The 17,490-nt window shown below is 45.4% G+C and overlaps 1 protein-coding gene across 10 annotated transcripts in view; it reads right to left on the bottom strand.

Annotated features, from left to right (window-relative positions):
- Window positions 1–486: 486 nt before the first annotated feature.
- KIAA1210 (KIAA1210 ortholog) overlaps window positions 487–17,490 on the bottom strand; it is a 238,566-nt gene continuing 221,562 nt past the window's right edge. For 9 of the 10 annotated variants that reach the window (XM_073560975.1, XM_073560980.1, XM_073560979.1 and 6 more), the window contains 3 exons: window positions 7,209–7,299; window positions 4,525–4,554; window positions 487–4,057 (listed from right to left, as the gene is read on the bottom strand). In XM_073560975.1, coding sequence (XP_073417076.1) covers window positions 3,915–4,057; window positions 4,525–4,554; window positions 7,209–7,299 — 264 coding nt within the window. In that variant the 3' untranslated portion in view covers window positions 487–3,914. The remainder of the gene's footprint in view (window positions 4,058–4,524; window positions 4,555–7,208; window positions 7,300–17,490) is intronic. The other variant, XM_073560978.1, reaches the window with a different exon arrangement.

Raw genomic sequence — 17,490 nt, 5'->3', positions numbered from 1 at the left:
CAGTATTTGCGTGCCAAAACCAAGATGTCAATCTTTCAATTCAAAAATAGTTTTTCTCCACATTCCACTCCTGGTTTTGGCAGGCACTGATGCAAAAAACTGATCAAATACTGACACAATAAGCCCTTACACGCATGTAAAAAAAAAAAAAACACTCTCAAAGACACAAAAAAAAGTAACCCAACATAGCTATTAGGTGCAGAAATGCTGCAAAAATGTGCAACATCAAAAACTCACAAGATACTCATTGTGGGAATATAGTCCAATACATAGCAGACTACAAGTTCAGCATTTTTTGGGGTTGGGATTCTGCCATTAATTTCTTTCCCGCCTCAGAAAATGTAAGTAAAGTCTTCATGTGATGGTGTTTTTTCAGACATGCAGTGCTTTTAATAAAATGCCAAAAAAAAAAACAAAAAAAAAAACAATTAGGGAATGTATAGATAAAACCATGTACACAACTATGAAAGATAAAGGGGCAGCATAAATAATAAATTGGATCATTTATTAAACACATTAACAAATTGATATAAACAATGTATTTCCCAAAAAAGAGAGACTACAAAAATACTATATAAAGGCAAACACATGGAAAAGGACACAAGGCAAACTTCGTACATATATACAAACCATGCATGAAAATTTACCATAGGAAGGCAGGTATTAGAGTATAAGCAAGTTTATATACCATAAAATATGTACAAGGGCAATATCTAATAAAACAACGCGTCACATGGTTTGCAAAGGTGCGTAGATCATTTTAACACTTGTATACATACTTGTATAGTCAAGGCTGCCTTCTCTGACTGTGCTGTTCCTGTGCTGAGCATTGTGGAATGGTTTCCAAAAGTGAAAAGTGCCCAAATCATGAATACACTTTATATACACTTATTTGACTTGCATTAAAGAGGATGTCCACGACACTTTCATTGATAGCCTATCCTTAGGATAGGTCACCAATGTCTCATCGGCCAGGGTCCGACATCCGGCACTACAGCGGTTATTGGTGTCAACGGCGATCACTAGCGGCCACTACAAGCAGATGGAGCAGCTCGGTAAGAAAGTTCTTCTGGCGAGCAACCGGTGACAGAGATATCAGCTGGTCGGCTGAGGTGCCGTGTGTCGGACCACACCTGATCAGACATTGATGACCTATCCTAAGGATACAACATAAATGTAAAAGGAGTCGACAACCTCATTAAATTAATCTGAACATTGCTTTAATATGGAAGATTGACATTTAATTGGAGTCTTTTAGCACAAAAATATTGTTCAAACTAAGCAACAGTGCTCGATAAGTAGCTCAGTGCACCGACCTACCTGTCTTCCTTCTATCTTCACCCTTCTATTGCTCCTGTAAAGCTAATACTGTCAAAGAAGGGAGGGTGTGTTGAGAGGAAAAATAAGTAGGTGGGAAGGAGCACTCAACTGTTTGAAAACACCAAGGATGCACCAAGCCTCTGTGCTTGGTTTGAACAGTCAATTGGTGCCGTCAGATTTCTTTTAAAAAAGTTGTACAACTTTCAAAACAAAGCATGTTTTATTTCGTTAAATGGTGCCACTCTTGTTCTGTGTCCAATTTTGCACCATTTACAAAAAGCCCGTGTGCAAAAAATTATGTATATTTGAGAAAAGGATGACAACCATTTTTTTTTCAAATCTCATTTCACTGTTTATAAGCCAGCATCCATTTAGGAGACTCTTAGACGTCAAAGGGCACTGTATGTGCCCAGAGGGCATATTGGCAATGGATTTTCCTCAAAGAAAAACTGCTATATCAACATTGTAAGTGAGATTTTCCGTACTCTAATCCACAAGTCACAAAAAAAATCCTTAGCGCTGATTGACCTGCTCTGCAGAATTGAGATCAGATGGAGCTCAACTTTTGCAATGCAAATACACAGGATTATCGCAAATAAATCGTTGATGTATCACCCGCAGTCTGGGCGTCAAAAGTGAACTTCTTTTAAGAAGGGATGAAAATTACAGTTTTAGTTGCACTGTTCTATTAAATGCTATTAGAATACTCTGCGCCTAAATTACGTGGCTTTATGCAGATTGCGGGTGGTTACATGAACAATTTTGCATCGATCAAAATTACCATGTCTTCTTTATTATGATTGTAAGCATTTTATGAAGAATATCTACAAAAACCCGAATGCTAAATTCCATCCAATGCATCAAGCTTGTTCTACAGTCCAGCCAGCTGTGTGAAAGTCTGCAATAAGTGTAATGTAACCAGAAATCATACTCCATGTCTGTTCTATTCACAATTTGCTATTTGACCATATACTTACTGTTAAGACTCAAGAAAGTAAAAAAAAAAAATTCAAAAAGGTTGCATCATTAAAAATATATAATTTTGTAAACTATAGATGAACATGTTGGCTAAAAATTTTATAAAAAACAAAACATGAAGTCAAACAGTGTAGCCAAGTAGGCCTTACACAAAAGGTAAAGCAATGAGGAATGTCTAAGGTATTTTCACACTACCATTTTTCCGCTACCTTTTTTTTTTTTAATTTCACAGAAAAATATAGAAAAGTTTTCTTTATAAAGGAAACTTGAGTTTTCTGACATTCTTTGTTGGTTATAATAACCATTCTAGAGCATCTTTTCTAGATTCTTTCTGTTATATTCGTCCTAGAAATGTAGGAATAAGTTGACATCCACTCCCCTTGTCAAATGGATGTATCCCTACACAATCTGGCAATGAATTGAGTGTGTCAGTCTGTGTAGGGTCACATTCCCAACCTCGGAAAATCCAGCTGTTAGTTTATTAATACATTTGTATGAGCAATAACAGAGGAATTATCCTAAAGAATACAATAATTAAAAAAGAAATGTCAGAAGAGGTCACTGGCTTGTTCAGTAGTTGGCACCAGTTACAGTCCATTCTGTGGATGCAAAGAATAATAGTCTGATATTCTACCAAAAAGTTGAAGCCTTCGGTATTTATCCATTGAAAATAAAAATCAGCCAGGAGCAGAAGCTTTAAAATCAGTCTGAGTTACTCCACCAGGGATCGCCAATGTGACAGTGCTAGGATTCTTTATAGAACTCAGCTAAGTCAGTAGTTCTTAGGGCTGGATCTACGCGACTGGGTAATGGCTTGATCACTGTCTGCAACAACCTCAACCGGATCATGTTTATCAAGATGATTATGGACCCTCCAAGCCCAGTAAGCCCTGCTAATTGCCTTTTGCACATGACATCTTAATAGTGCTTTATTTAGAACATTGTTGGGTTTTTACAGAAAAGAAGTCAAGCAGCAGTGAAAAGTTTTGTAGAATGCCAAAAGTACAACTTGTCAATATGACCTATCAAAAAATGAATTTACGTGGGGATCCACTTTAGAAAAATACCAAAAAATGTACAATGAATACTTAATGCAGTGTACCCTCTTAGTTGAGTCTCTGAGGACCCACCTAACAGTTTCAGCTATTTCGGAATAGCCAACAACAAATATAATAGTGCATACGACCATTAAGCCATGATCATCATTCTACAAGATTATTTCTGACCACCGCCTTTAATCTCTACATGTCTCACTGGCATACAGTAATGACTATTTGCGCCAACATTTCTTTACATGAAGTGGCCTACAGCATTGCCCACATCTGTTTTCATTTTTACACTTTCTTGAAAATATTACATTGAAAACAAAGAAAAATAATCATACGTTATAGAACATCTCCACTGGTCAATTCCCTAGAATGAATATAAAACTTCCTCTAAGCCCTTTTCGAGTAAAAAAAAAAAAAAAAAAAAAAAAAAAAAAAAAGGTGAAAGAGTAAGAAATACTGGTTTCCATATGTCAAGGCCGAGAAGTTGGATCCATACAGAGCAATGATCATTGGCCGAGCTTTTCTCACAGTTAATAAACAAAGACATGGAATATAAACTTGTATTTATTACTGCTGAACTATTTGGGGCATCTCACTCCATGCTTTTGCCTTCTTCTTGGCCAATGAAAACCATGGTGGCTCGTCTGGATTTTGTGGTTGTGTAGGGCGAGAGATCTTCTCAGAATTTGGTTGTGCCTCCTCTGGTGCAACTATGAGCAAACAAAAAAATCTGAATTTATATATTAAAAGAACATATCTACCCTTACAAAACAGTACTAATTATTTTTATATTAATATAATAATTTTGTCTCAGTTGTATCTGGAAGAGATTTTCAGTATTATCCATGGATGGCAGTGCTCACTGTAAAGCCACTACCCATACACTGCACTACCTGACACTGAAGTGTTTGTATGGTACTATAGCTTGTTCCTTTAGCATTAACTGCAGTACCAAACACAGCCACAAGAATATGGATGTCACTGTTTCAGGTACTGCAGTGAAGGAGGCGCTGCTGCTCCCCTGAGCTACAGATTAGGATATTCCAGAAAATAATTAAGCAAATGTTGTAAGAATATATCCGAAAATAAAGTTGTTTTTTTTACTTCATATTCTTATAAGAGATGTCACTATATAAACCGCTAGGAAAAGAATATTTTATTCAGCATAATTATATACCTGGTAACTTGGCTTGTTCAAGTAATTCCACTAAGTTAATCGAATGGAAAAAAAAAAAAAAAAAATTAATTCGGGTAACTTTTTATAGAAGAATTAAAATGTCCCTCTGACATATTTGTATTGATATTTTAAAGTGCACGATATTAACCCCCTTAGTGACAGCCAATTTGGTACTTAACCCCTTAGTGACAGAGCCAAAATTTACAAATCTGACAAGTGTCACTTTTTGAACGCTTCAACAAATTCCAGTGATTTTGAGATTGTTTTTTCATGACATATTATACTTTATGACAATGGTAAATTTAGGTTGATATGATTTGCGTTTATGAAAAATATCAGAAATTTGACAAAAACTTAAAAAAATTAGCAATTTTCAAACTTTGAATGATTGTCCCTTTAATTCAGTTAGTCATACCACAGAAAAACATTAATAACATTTCCCACATGCCTGCATCAGCACCAGTTGTAAAAGTTTATTTTATTTTGTTAGCATTTTAGAAGGTTTAAAAATGTAGTAGTAATTTTTCATTTTTTCATGGAAATTTACAAATTTTTTTTTTTAGGGACCTATCCAGGTTTGAAGTGACTTTGGGGGGTCCTATATATTGGAAAACCCACAAAAGTTATACCATTTTAAAAACCACACCCCTCGACATATTGAAAACTGCTGGTAGGTAGTTTATTAACCCTTCAGGTGCTTTTCAGGAATTAATACAAAATGGCATGATAGGAACGAAAAAGTCTATTTTTACCACCTAAATGTCGCTAACTTCTGATCAGGTCAGTGTAGCCGGCAGACTCTAAGGCCGTTATTTGCTCATGAATTGTTAAGGCAAACATCAGGACCACACAATCATGATCTCAGGGTGTCAATGGGAATAAAGAGGGAGCCCCCACATGCTTTTAAACATTTATATGATATGGTCATTATTGGCAGCAGCATCTAAGGAGTTAAACAGATATGGACAATGACAACACTGATCGTTTGTGATGCAGCAAGTTATCAGCTATAGCGCACAGCAGACAGCTGCTGGATTGTCAGCTGAATGGGGATGCTAGTCTCTTATATCTCAGGGCAGTTAAAAGACGTATTGGCTGTCATTAAAGGGTTAAAGACCAAGCCAATTTTTACAATTCTGACCAGTCACTTTATGAGGTTATAGCTCTGGAACGCTTCAACGGATCCCACTGATTCTGAGACTGTTTTTTCGTGACATATTGTACTTCATGTTAGTGATAAAATTTCTTCAATATGACTTGCGTTTATTTATGGAAAAAAAAAATGGAAATTTGGCAATTTTCAAAGTTAATTTTTGTACCCTTAAATCGAAGCGTAACATCGCACAAAATAGTTAATTAACATTTCCCACGTCTACTTTATATCAGCACAATTTTGGAAACTTTATTTGTTAGGACGTTATACGGGTTAAAAGCGATTTCTCATTTTTTCAACAAAATTTAAAAAACTTTTTTTTTTTTTTTTTTTTTTTAAAGGACCACCTCACATTTGAAGTGAGTTATGGGGGGTCAATAAAACAGAAAATACCACAAAGTGACAATTCTAAAAACTTCACCCCTCAAGGTGCGCAAAACCACATTATTATTATTCTTTATTATTATTATTATTATAGCGCCATTTATTCCATGGCTCTTTACATGTGAGGAGGGGTATACATAGTAAAAACAAGTACAGTAATCTTAAACGATACCAGTCACGACAGGTACAGGAGGAGAGAGGACCCTGCCCACGAGGGCTCACAACCTATGGTAGGAAGAAGGGCATGCATAGCAACATAGGAGCTCTCCTCCATCCTCACAAACATGACAAAACTCCATGTAGTGATCTTCTTTCTCCAGGTCACCCACAGTCTTATCTAAATCATTGATCTCCGATTTGTCTTCTATAGGGGGAAAACGGGGGAACCCCATTTCTCTCTCCTCTGATGTATGATCACATCAGAGAAGAGGGAAATTAAATTGGAAATTGGACTTTTTTGCGTTCACAGTTATTTTGTGAATAATGGTGATCGCAATAATGAAGTTGGTAAAAAACGACCCAAATCATGTTCTCTAGGGTCTCAGCTATCCCTGGTAGCAGAGACCTAGGAGAAATTCCGACTTAGGGGGGCGTAATACACTTATTTCTCAGCGCCGTTAAAAAGCTGCGCTGAGGCATAAGTACCCTTAACTCCGGCTGTTAAAAGGCGTATCAGCGCTTGTTAAGGGGTTAATAATTTTTAAAAGAAAAAAAATAGGGAGAAAGTAATGCAAATAGGGTCTTATCTGACAAACAATTAAAATAATTATCAGGTTACGCTGACCTTATTAATAGATTTACGCGCTTTGAAACGTTCAGCTGCTGGATCCATGAGTTGTCAAACCGATGAATTGAAGATATGAAAAATTTGTGGATTTTTTCCTCCCTACCTATTATTGAAGGAGTCAGTTACCAAAATTACTCAACATGCTGGTTTATTCGACGTGTTTCGAAGTGACACACACTGAAACGTATCGATTAAAAGCGCATGTTTAATAATTCTTGGTAACTAACATTTTCAATAATCGGCAGCAAGTAAAAGAAAATCCCAAAAATTTGCCATATCTTCAATTAATAATTAGCTTCAGTTTATATTGCGGTCCAGATATACAACAAGAACAGTATAAAGTCAGATTCTGTGCAATACCTGGACTGTCAGCAGCGGTTTGCTCAGTCTTCTTTGCTTCTACTTCTTGTGGACTTGTGACTAGATTTTTTTGCAGGATACATTCAGTTACCTGTAAAGGGAGAACAAAGTTGTAATTACACAATTCTTTCTAGATATTTTAAGGTGATGGCAAAGGTACAGCAGGCATCCTCTGGAAGAGACAATTAGAAGACATTGGAACAGATTCATATATTACTCTGTCGCCTCATTGGGGGACACAGAACCATGGGTGTTATGCTGCTGTCCACTAGGAGGCGACACTATGCATAATCTGAAAAAGATTAACTATGGCTCCTCCTCTGCAGTATACACCCCTGGACGGCGTCAGCCTTCTCCAGTTTTTGCTTAGTGTCGCAAGGAGGCACACTTTTTCTTCCGTTTTTCCCTTTTTTGTCCGGAATACAGATTAAGAAAAGTGGGTCTCCAGTGAGACTCCCGGCATGGCTCCTTCCTTGGCCCCCTTTTTAGGGGTGCCCAGTTGAAGTGGAGACGGCTATTCCCCATGTCGCTCCTTCCCCAGTCCCTCGGGTACTGGTCCGAAGTTGAGACCCCCCTCCTTCCCCAACCCCTTTGGGGTCTTGGGTTGAGGTTGAGGCGAGGATGAAGACCCCTGACGGTGACAGACGCACCCTCACTAATCCCCCCGCAGGGGGCATTAGGTTGAGACGCCTCAGGTAGGGTCAGACAATAGGCAGCACTCTGCAGCATCCAGGGACCCCAGACCAGCTGTGGGATCCTGTTGGGGCCGGGGGAGGGTGCAGGCAGACATGGCACAGCAGAGACAGGGCTTTCTGCGCCCCTGTCTCTGCAACAGCAGCGGCTCCATGGCGCTGCAGGGACCCCCCAAACAGGAACCGCTATCCCTGCTGCCCCCACCGCTAGCCAGTCGCCCATTCCGGGGGGGGGGTCTGGTACAAATCCGACCCCGTCCCGGACTACCGCGCCGCTCTGGAGCCCTCCTGGGCATCAGGCCTCTACTTGAGACTGCGGCTTCGGCCTAGCTGAAGCCGCCGCCTTTTCCCCGCCCCCCGGATAACTAAAATGACACTCTAGAGTGTCATAGAAGGGGCGGATCGAGGCAGAAACACGGGTATTACATACCTGGTAATGTGTTTTTTCATGACACATGACGGCACCACGAGAGAGGGGATCCGCCCCACGAGGACAGGAAACCTTCAAGATAAAAGGGGCGGCTCCTCTCTCCGCATCAGTTGTTTTACAGAGCACGAGAGGAACTCCGCAGGTTAGTGGACACATAAATAATACATATTTTATACTGCTAAATTTCCAACACCAAGGGAGTGTATAACACTAACAAAACACCCAACTAATGACGTGATCAAATAGGGCGGGAATATAAGGGTGCCGTCATGTGTCATGAAAAAACACATTACCAGGTATGTAATACCCGTGTTTTTCCATTCTACATGACGGCACCACGAGAGAGTTACAGAGATTTGTATTCTCTTTAGGGGGGGGATTACTGCCTGTAACACTCTTCTCCCAAATGTGAGATCAGAGGCAGCAGATAGGTCTAATCTGTAATGTCTGAAAAAGGTAGATGGAGAGGACCAAGTGGCCGCCTTACAGATTTGGTCAATGGAGGCGTCCGCTCTCACCGCCCAGGACGTTGCCATGGCCCTCGTGGAGTGGGCTTTTAGGCCCTCTGGAACAGCCCTGCCTGCACTACTATATGCTAGTATGATGGCCTCTCTCACCCATCTAGCTATAGTTTGCTTAGAGGCTTTAAGGCCTTTCCTTGCCCCCTGATATGAGACAAATAAGGCCCTCTGTTTCCTCCATGGTTTTGTCACCTCTAAATACTGTAGGATACATCTCCTAACGTCTAAGCAATGTAATCTCTCTTCCTTTTTGTTACCGGGGTTAGGACAAAAGGATGGCAAGATTATTTCCTGAGCTCTGTGGAATTTCGACACTACCTTAGGGAGGTATGCTGGATCTAATCTTAACACGACTATCCTCCATAACCTGAGTGTATGGCGGGTCTGCTGATAGTGCGTGTAAGTCCCCAACCCTACGTGCCGATGTGAGTGCCACTAACAAGGCTGTTTTTAAAGTTAACACTTTATCTGATGTTGCGTTTATTGGTTCAAATGGGCTTTCCGTTAGAGATGATAGGACTAAATTTAGATCCCAGGGAGGAGGTTTAGGAGATGGGACAGAGTCAGCTCTAGTACAGGCCCGGATAAATCTGGCGACCCATCTATCGTTTGCCAGGTCATAGTTGAATAATGCTGCCAGGGCTGAGACGTGTACTTTCAGGGTGCTGACCGCTAAACCCAAGTCTAAACCCCTTTGTAGAAACTCTAGCACTGCCCTCACAGGTACTTCCCCCTCCTGTATTGGGCCTGAGGTGGACAAAAATTTTCTCCATATTCTCCCGTATATTTTTGTAGTCACTGGCTTTCTGCTACTGATTAGGGTGGCAATCAACCTTGCTGAAAAACCTTTCTTCTCTAACAGTGACCTTTCAAATTCCAGGCTGTCAAATGCAGCCTGGAATTTGGAGGGTGATTGAAGGGACCCTGTGTTAGGAGGTCGTGGTCCTCTGGGAGCACCCATGGGTCTGTCACTGACATCACTCTTAGCCAATAGAACCACGGCCTTTTTGGCCAAAAGGGAGCTATCATAATTACTCTGGCTTGGTCCTCCCTGATCTTCTTCAGGACTAATGGAATGAGGCATATCGGAGGGAAGGCGTACAGGAGACCTGATGTCCATTTTATCCTGAAGGCGTCTACCGCCAGTGGCATGTCTGCTGGCCTTAGGGAGCAGAATTTTTGAACTTTTCTGTTGGTTTTTGAGGCGAAGAGATCTATTATGGGTTTTCCCCACCTCTGCACAATTTGTTGAAAAATGGACTCTTTTAGGCACCATTCGCCTTGCTTTAAGCGGTTTCTGCTCAGAAAGTCCGCCTTCAGGTTGTCCACGCCTCGGATATGCAGGGCCGATAATGAGAGAAACTGATGTTCCGCCAGAGTCAGGATTCTTCTTGCTATTTCCATTAATGCCTGAGAACGGGTGCCCCCCTGATGGTTCACATATGCAACTGCTGTACGATTGTCCGATAGGACTTTCACATGATGTCCTCTCAGGTGTGTCAGCAATCCTTCCAGCGCTCTTTCGATGGCTAGTAGCTCCCACTCGTTTGAGGATAGATCTTTTTCCTCCTGAGCCCAAGGATCTTGGAGCCATAGGGTGTCTAGATGGGCTCCCCAGCCCCAGGGACTGGCATCTGTCGTGACTACTCTGGAGGCTGTATATGTCCAGGGTACACCCCTCGGAGAGGACTCTATCTGTAACCACCATCTTAGTGACTGGAGTACAGGATCCGGGATGGTGAGCTTCTGTTCTAACTGCCCTTGAAGCGTCAGATCGCTTTGTAACACACACCACTGAAGTTCCCTTGTGTGAAATTGAGCCCATTTTACCGCTGGTATGCAGGAGGTTAGGGACCCCAACACTGACATGGCTTTCCTCAGAGTCATTGTTGGCTTTCCTAATGTTGTCCTGATTAGATTTTTGATTTTCTCTTCTTTCTCCTTTGGGAGGCGACATTCCTGTATTACCGAGTCTATTGTTAGGCCCAAAAAATTCTGGACCATTGTTGGCTCCAACCTGAATTTTTTGAGGTTCAGTTGCCAACCCAGAGTCTGAAGAGTCTCTATCACTATCTTGACTTGTTCCTGACAGTGAGCGAAATCTTTCCCCACTATCAAGAAGTCGTCCAGATATGGTATTACTAGAGCATCTTTTTCTCTGAGATGTGCCGTGACCTCCGCAATTAATTTCGTGAAGACCCGGGGGGCTGTTGCTACCCCAAAGGGCAGAGCCTTGTACTGAAAGTGATGCCACTGAGATTTTATCTGGACTGCCACCCTGAGATATTTGCGGTCTTGCTGCCGGATCGGGACATGATAGTAAGCATCCTTGAGATCCAGGACCGACATGTAACACCGAGGGAAGAGGAGTTTCACTGTAGATCTTATCGTCTCCATCTTGAATGATGGGACTACTAGATACTTGTTGAGGCCTTTCAGATTTATAATCGTCCTCCAGGAATCGTCTGGTTTCTTTATCAGAAATAGGGGGGAGTAAAAGCTTTCCTTCTTTTCTTTTTCTGGAACTTCTTCCAGTACGAGTTTTTGTATAAGTGATAATACCTCCTCTTCCAAACTCTTTTGTCTTTCTTGAGATGATTGTACCGGAGTTTGAATGAATTTTTGTGGTGGCCAGTGGTGGAATTTTAACTCCAGACCTGACCCTACTATCTGTCGGATCCAGGTGCTGGATGAGATCCTTTCCCAGGCTGGGAGGAAGTGAGAGAGCCTTCCCCCCACCTGAGAAGGACCGTCACTGGGCGGGTTTTTTGGCTTCTCTTGGGGGCTTACTGAAATAGAAGCCTCTCCCTCCTCTGTATCGTCTGTCAGAATTGTTTCTGTCACGATCTTTAAATTGTTGTCTTCTGAATTTTTGGCCCCTCTGAAAGGAGCGCCGAAAGGCTTGAAATGGTTGTTTCGGAAAATTCTTTTTTGTATCACTCGCTTTTTCCAACACTTCATCCAATGCCGGACCGAATAAGAAATTTCCTTCACATGGTAGAGAGCAAAGTTTCATTTTTGCCTGAGTGTCCCCCGGCCAGCATTTGAGCCATACCGCACGCCGTCCTACATTGGTTAAGGCTGCTGACTTTGACGCTAGCCTGGCCGAATCTGCTGACGCCTCTGCGAGAAAGTCTGCCGCCGCTCTAATAGCCGGTAATGCTTCCAGAATCGTCTCTCTGGGAACTTCTTGTTCTAATTGATCCTCCAAGTTGTCTGTCCATATCTTCAGGGACCTAGCCACACAAGTGGCTGCGATGGCAGGTCTTAGTGCCCCAGCCGAGGTTTCCCAGGCTGCCTTAAGGCAATTGTCCGCCTTCCGGTCCAGCGGTTCTTTTAGAAACCCCAGGTCCTCAAAGGGTAGGGAAGATTTTCTGGCGACCTTTGATATCGCTACATCAATTTTGGGGGCCCTATCCCAGGCTGAGGATGCCTCTTCCTCAAAGGGGTATCTCCTCTTCAGGGAATTCGTTATCTGGGACTTCCTTTCTGGTTTTTCCCATTCGCGTTTTATGAGTGCTTTCAGTTGCTCATTAACAGGGAAGGTCTTACGTTTTTTCTTTTGCAGTCCACTGAACATGAGTTCTTGGGCTGTCTTTTTTGCTCGCTCTTCTACTAGCCCCATGGTAGATCTAACTGCTTTAATGAGTTCATCCGTAGTTTCTACTGGGAACGTATCTTCCCCGTCCGAGCTACTTCCTGAATACTGCGTCTTATTTGAGTCGTCCTCTGACCCTGTAGAGTCTTGTTGAGAGACCCCTGAGGGGCTTGATCTCCTAGTTTTCCTCTCTGTATCTACAGATTGTAATGCTCTTACTGACTTGGAAACTTCTGTCTGAATTATGGACCTCAGACTATCCGAAAATGAGGGCGTCTCCTCCGCTATGGTCTTGTTAATGCACTCCTGGCATAACTTTTTGTTCCAGGCTGCTTCTACGGGACTTTTACATAAAGCACATTCTTTATTTTTAGACTTTCCTCTACATTTCTTAGGGACCTCCTATACTCCACCCCGCCAATGTATGTAAGAGGAGGAGGAGAGGGAAGAGAGGAGAAAAGAGAAAGAGAACAGACATTAGATTACTGGACTTTCTCGAAGTTCACTCACCACTCGGGCGCTTCACAGAACGGGTACCGGATCTGGAGGCTGACTGGTCCTTTCACTGTCTCCCAACGAGACTATGGACCGCTCTTTCCTGCGGTGACGATCCGCCCGTGCGCTGCCCGAGTGGCTCACACTACTGCTGCGGCGTGTCTTTGCTTTCTCCTCTGAGCACGACCGCCTCTCCTTTGCTTCCTGGCGCGGTTGCACATGCTCTGGCGAAGGGCTCTCCATTATGCTGCCTATGGCTGCGAGTAGTCACCTCCAACTCAAAATTGGTGCTGTGACGCCTGCTCGCCTTTTCTGGCGATCTTAAATAGCACCTCTTTTTTTTTGGACCACCTGGTCCCGCACCTGCCCCGCTAGTGTCTGTGTGGACGCGCGCGCGCGGGTGCGTGCCCCATGCCTCTGCGTGCCCCCCCGGGACCGTGCACACCTTCTGCCTCTCGCAGGCCCCGCGGTGCTGTGTGCGTCGCTCTACTTCCGGGTCGCACGCAACCACTTCCGGTTCATCGGCCGTCATGCGCGCTCCCAACGCGCGCGCCTCCCGGTGCGGCCATACGAACCTGGGCCGGGTGAGCGCCTGGGCCCTACTTGCTTCGGGGCCCCCAGACACCCCTTACCTGCCCGATGGCCTGGCCACCACTGACTGCAGGTATACCTTTCCTTTCCGCTGCGGGGTCCGGTGTCTGGTTTTCAACAGGGAGGGTACACTGTCTGTGGCCTCCGAGGAGCCTTTTTCTCTGCCCGGGCACCGATGTGTCTCCTGGGCTGCATGGCCACTGTATGTTGACAGGGAGGGAACACTGCAAGTGGCCTCCCTGGACCTTCTTTGTGTGCGGTCAGCTTGGAGGGTCCACCGCCAAGGTACCCCGCTTCGCCTGGGCATCTGCCCTACCGGCTGTGGCCATGCCTTCGCTCAGGGGGGACATAGGCATATATGGCCCCCGAGGCGACTACGGTACCCGGCGTCGGGTGTAGCAAATCCATGCCTGCCATTAATCACCCGACCCGGGTCCAGGCATCCTCTTCTTTCTTCAAAATCTTCAAGAGGCTTTCATCTTGAGGGTTCCCCGTCGAGGACAGGAAACCAACTGATGCAGAGAGGAGCCGCCCCATTTATCTTGAAGGTTTCCTGTCCTCGTGGGGCGGATCCCCTCTCTCGTGGTGCCGTCATGTAGAATTCTACATAGCCCAGCGCGCCCTTTTCAGCTCTCCACCCCCTCCTTCCTCTCCTCAGCATCCCGATGGCCATTTTTTGGGCTGCAGACATCCTGATAACGGACGCCTCCAGCAGAGGAGAATCACTGCAGTCTCCAGGGGGCACAGAACTGGGATCTGTCGGCGCTGGACCTAGGGGCACACTGGTGGGGTAAGCTCACAGCTGGGTTCTCTTTACTCAGCTGTGAATCCATACTTCCTACAAGTCTCTCTGTGGGTTCCCTCTGCGTAGCCACCCCTGTAGGATCCCTGATAGCCAGCCTCTGTGCACTATGCCGGGCTCAAGAAAGAGAACCAGGCAGGAATGTTTCTATGCAGTCTGCACAGCCTGCAAAGCCACGCTCCCCAGTGGCAGCACGTATTCGTACTGCCGGGATTGCATCCAGAACTCTGGGTCAGAACCCCAGGGAGTCCCTACCAATGCTTCAGTGTCAGATACCACGCCGGAATGGGCTACTCAGATGTCACAGTCTATGACACAGTCCGTAGATAACTTAACCGCCACATTGCTGCAAGCTCTGCAGGGTCGAGTCCCGGCTATGAACGGTACCCAGCAAACGGACAGCTTGTCTCACGAACAGGCTGCTTCCAACTCTCACAGACGTAAGCGGACCCAAAGGTCACAATCACCTGAGTCATCCTACAGCACAAGGTCATCCCCCCCCAGGGAGAGACACTGTCATTCCAGGTCTCCTAGGCAGTCCCCTGTCAGAGACAGACAATGCAGTTCACCACCGAGATCCCACACCACAGAAAACCCCCGCCCCAGGTCGCCCACCAGGGATCACCTTAGCGATACACAGGATTCGGAAGGCATCTGTGACTCCGACTCAGACAACGAAACGGAGAGGTCCGTGGTACCTTCTCCCCCTAGCAATACAGCGCTAGTTGAGGACATAATCTCTGCCATCCATCGGGTGCTGGAAATTTCAGAGCCAGCCCCGGTAGCCCCAGAACATAAGAATTGTTTCGAAAGTGTTCAGAAACCACCTAAGGTTTTCCTTAATCACCATGAGTTTCAAGAGATACTTACTAAACAGTTTTCACAGCCTGAGAAAAAATTTGCCAATTGCAAATACTTGGAGGCGAAGTACCCCTTCTCACAGAAAGACACCAAACAGTGGACAGATACACCCGAAGTAGACCCTCCGGTATCTAGACTAGCAGCGCAGACCTTACTCTCTCTGCCAGACAGCTCAACCCTCAGGGATGCAGCAGACCGGCAAGTAGAACGCATGGCTCGTTCCATTTTCGAAGAAGCAGGGGCCTCCCTGGCCCCTGCGTTCGCTTCAGTTTGGGCGGCCAAGGCCATCCTGGCTTGGGCCAAAAAACTACATGAGGGTCTTCAAGCTTCAAATGCCGGGCTCTCGGACCAAGCGGTCCAGATAGCAGTGGTAGCAGACTACATGCTTCATGCAGCCCTAGACTCAGCAAGAGGTCTAGCGGGGATAGCGGCAAACGCCATTACGATTCGGCGTATCCTCTGGCTGCGAGAATGGAAAGCGGATGCGGCCTCAAAGAAGTCCCTCACACATCTTCCGTACGTTACTGGAAGGCTATTCGGCGAAAAGTTGGACACAATGATAGCCAATGCCACTGAGGGTAAGAGTACCTCTCTCCCTTAACTAAAACCGAAACGCACGTTTAAACGAAGAAACCAGACACGATTCCGATCCTTTCGGAATTCCTCGGGCTGGTCCGCCTCGCGCCCAGCGCAAAACCATAACCACTCTCCACGCAGGGACAACCTACGGACGGCGCAGAGACTGGACAGGACTTGGCAGTCGAAAGCAGGCCAAGCGAAACCCAAGGGAGAAAAACCTCAGAACTTCGTTTCATCATGACTCACGAACTCCGGAAGACACCCCACCAGTAGGCGGGCGACTTACTCTTTCAGCAAGTCTGGCTGCTTATTACAGAAGACAGGTGGGTCAGGGAAATAGTGTCTTCCGGATACAAGATAGAGTTTACTTCCACTCCACCGAATCAGTTCTTCCTCTCTATCCCTCCAACACCATCAGACAAGGCTCGTGCCTTCCACCAAGCGGTCTCCTCTCTCCTTCAAGCAGGAGTCGTGGTGCTGGTTCCCACGAAGGAAAGATTCCGAGGGTTCTACTCCAATCTGTTCGTAGTTCCCAAGAAAGGAGGCAGCGTTCGGCCCATACTAGACCTAAAACAGGTCAACAAATAAGTACGGGTCTGTCATTTCCGCATGGAGTCCCTTCGGTCCATCATTGCATCAATAGAGCAGGGAGAATACCTTGCCTCCATAGACATACAAGATGCATATCTGCACATACCAATTGCTCCCGCCCATCAAAGATTTCTCAGGTTCGCGGTCAACCAAAACCACTACCAGTTTGTCGCCCTTCCGTTTGGACTCGCCACGGCTCCAAGAACGTTTACCAAGGTCATGGCAGCCACCATGGAGGTCCTGCACTCAAGAGGCATTCTAGTCGTCCCATACCTGGATGACCTCCTCATCAAGTCTTCCACCTTCAAGGACCGCGAGGTCAGTGTCTCAATCACAATAGACACACTGAGTCGTCTGGGATGGTTAGTCAACCTACAGAAATCGTCGACTACCCAGAGTCAGACTCTAACCTTCCTGGGAATGTTATTCAACACCTCCAGGGGCCTGGTGCTCCTTCCCAAGGACAAGACACTGGCCATCCGTCTGGGAGTTCGTACACTCCTCCGCAGTCCTCCCCGATCCCTCCGGTTTGCCATGAGAGTCCTCGGCAGGATGGCAGCAGCAATAGAGGCAGTGCCATTTGCCCAGTTTCACCTCAGGCCTCTTCAACTAGCCATACTCAGATCTTGGGACAGGAATCCCTTCTCCCTCGACAGGGAGTTCCTGTTGACGTCGTCAACCAGGAGGTCCCTGCATTGGTGGCTCAAGCCAACCTCGCTTGCAGGAGGAAAACCCTCTCAGGTCAATGAAAGATCCTGACTACCGATGCAAGCCTGACAGGCTGGGGGGCAGTGCACAAGGCAAGTGGTCACCAAGGGAAGCGACCTTGCCCATCAATATCCTGGAAATCCGGGCCATCTTCCTGACACTGAGAGCCTTTCATCACTTGCTTACAGCCTCGCACATACGGATACAGTCGGACAATGCCACGGCTGTGGCATATGTGAATCACCAAGGCGGAACCCGCAGCGCCCAGGCGATGAGAGAAGTGGCAAATATCCTCCACTGGGCGGAAGACACGAGGTCGGTACTCTCTGCGGTCCACATTCCAGGTGTAGAGAACTGGGAAGCCGACTTCCTCAGCAGGCAAGGAATGGACTCGGGGGAGTGGTCTCTCCATCC

The sequence above is a fragment of the Dendrobates tinctorius genome, unplaced genomic scaffold (assembly GCF_039654945.1).
Source record: "Dendrobates tinctorius isolate UK_male_01 unplaced genomic scaffold, ASM3965494v1 ptg000309l, whole genome shotgun sequence".
Lineage (NCBI taxonomy): Eukaryota > Metazoa > Chordata > Amphibia > Anura > Dendrobatidae > Dendrobates > Dendrobates tinctorius.
This window is presented reverse-complemented; position numbering and strand designations above follow the sequence as displayed.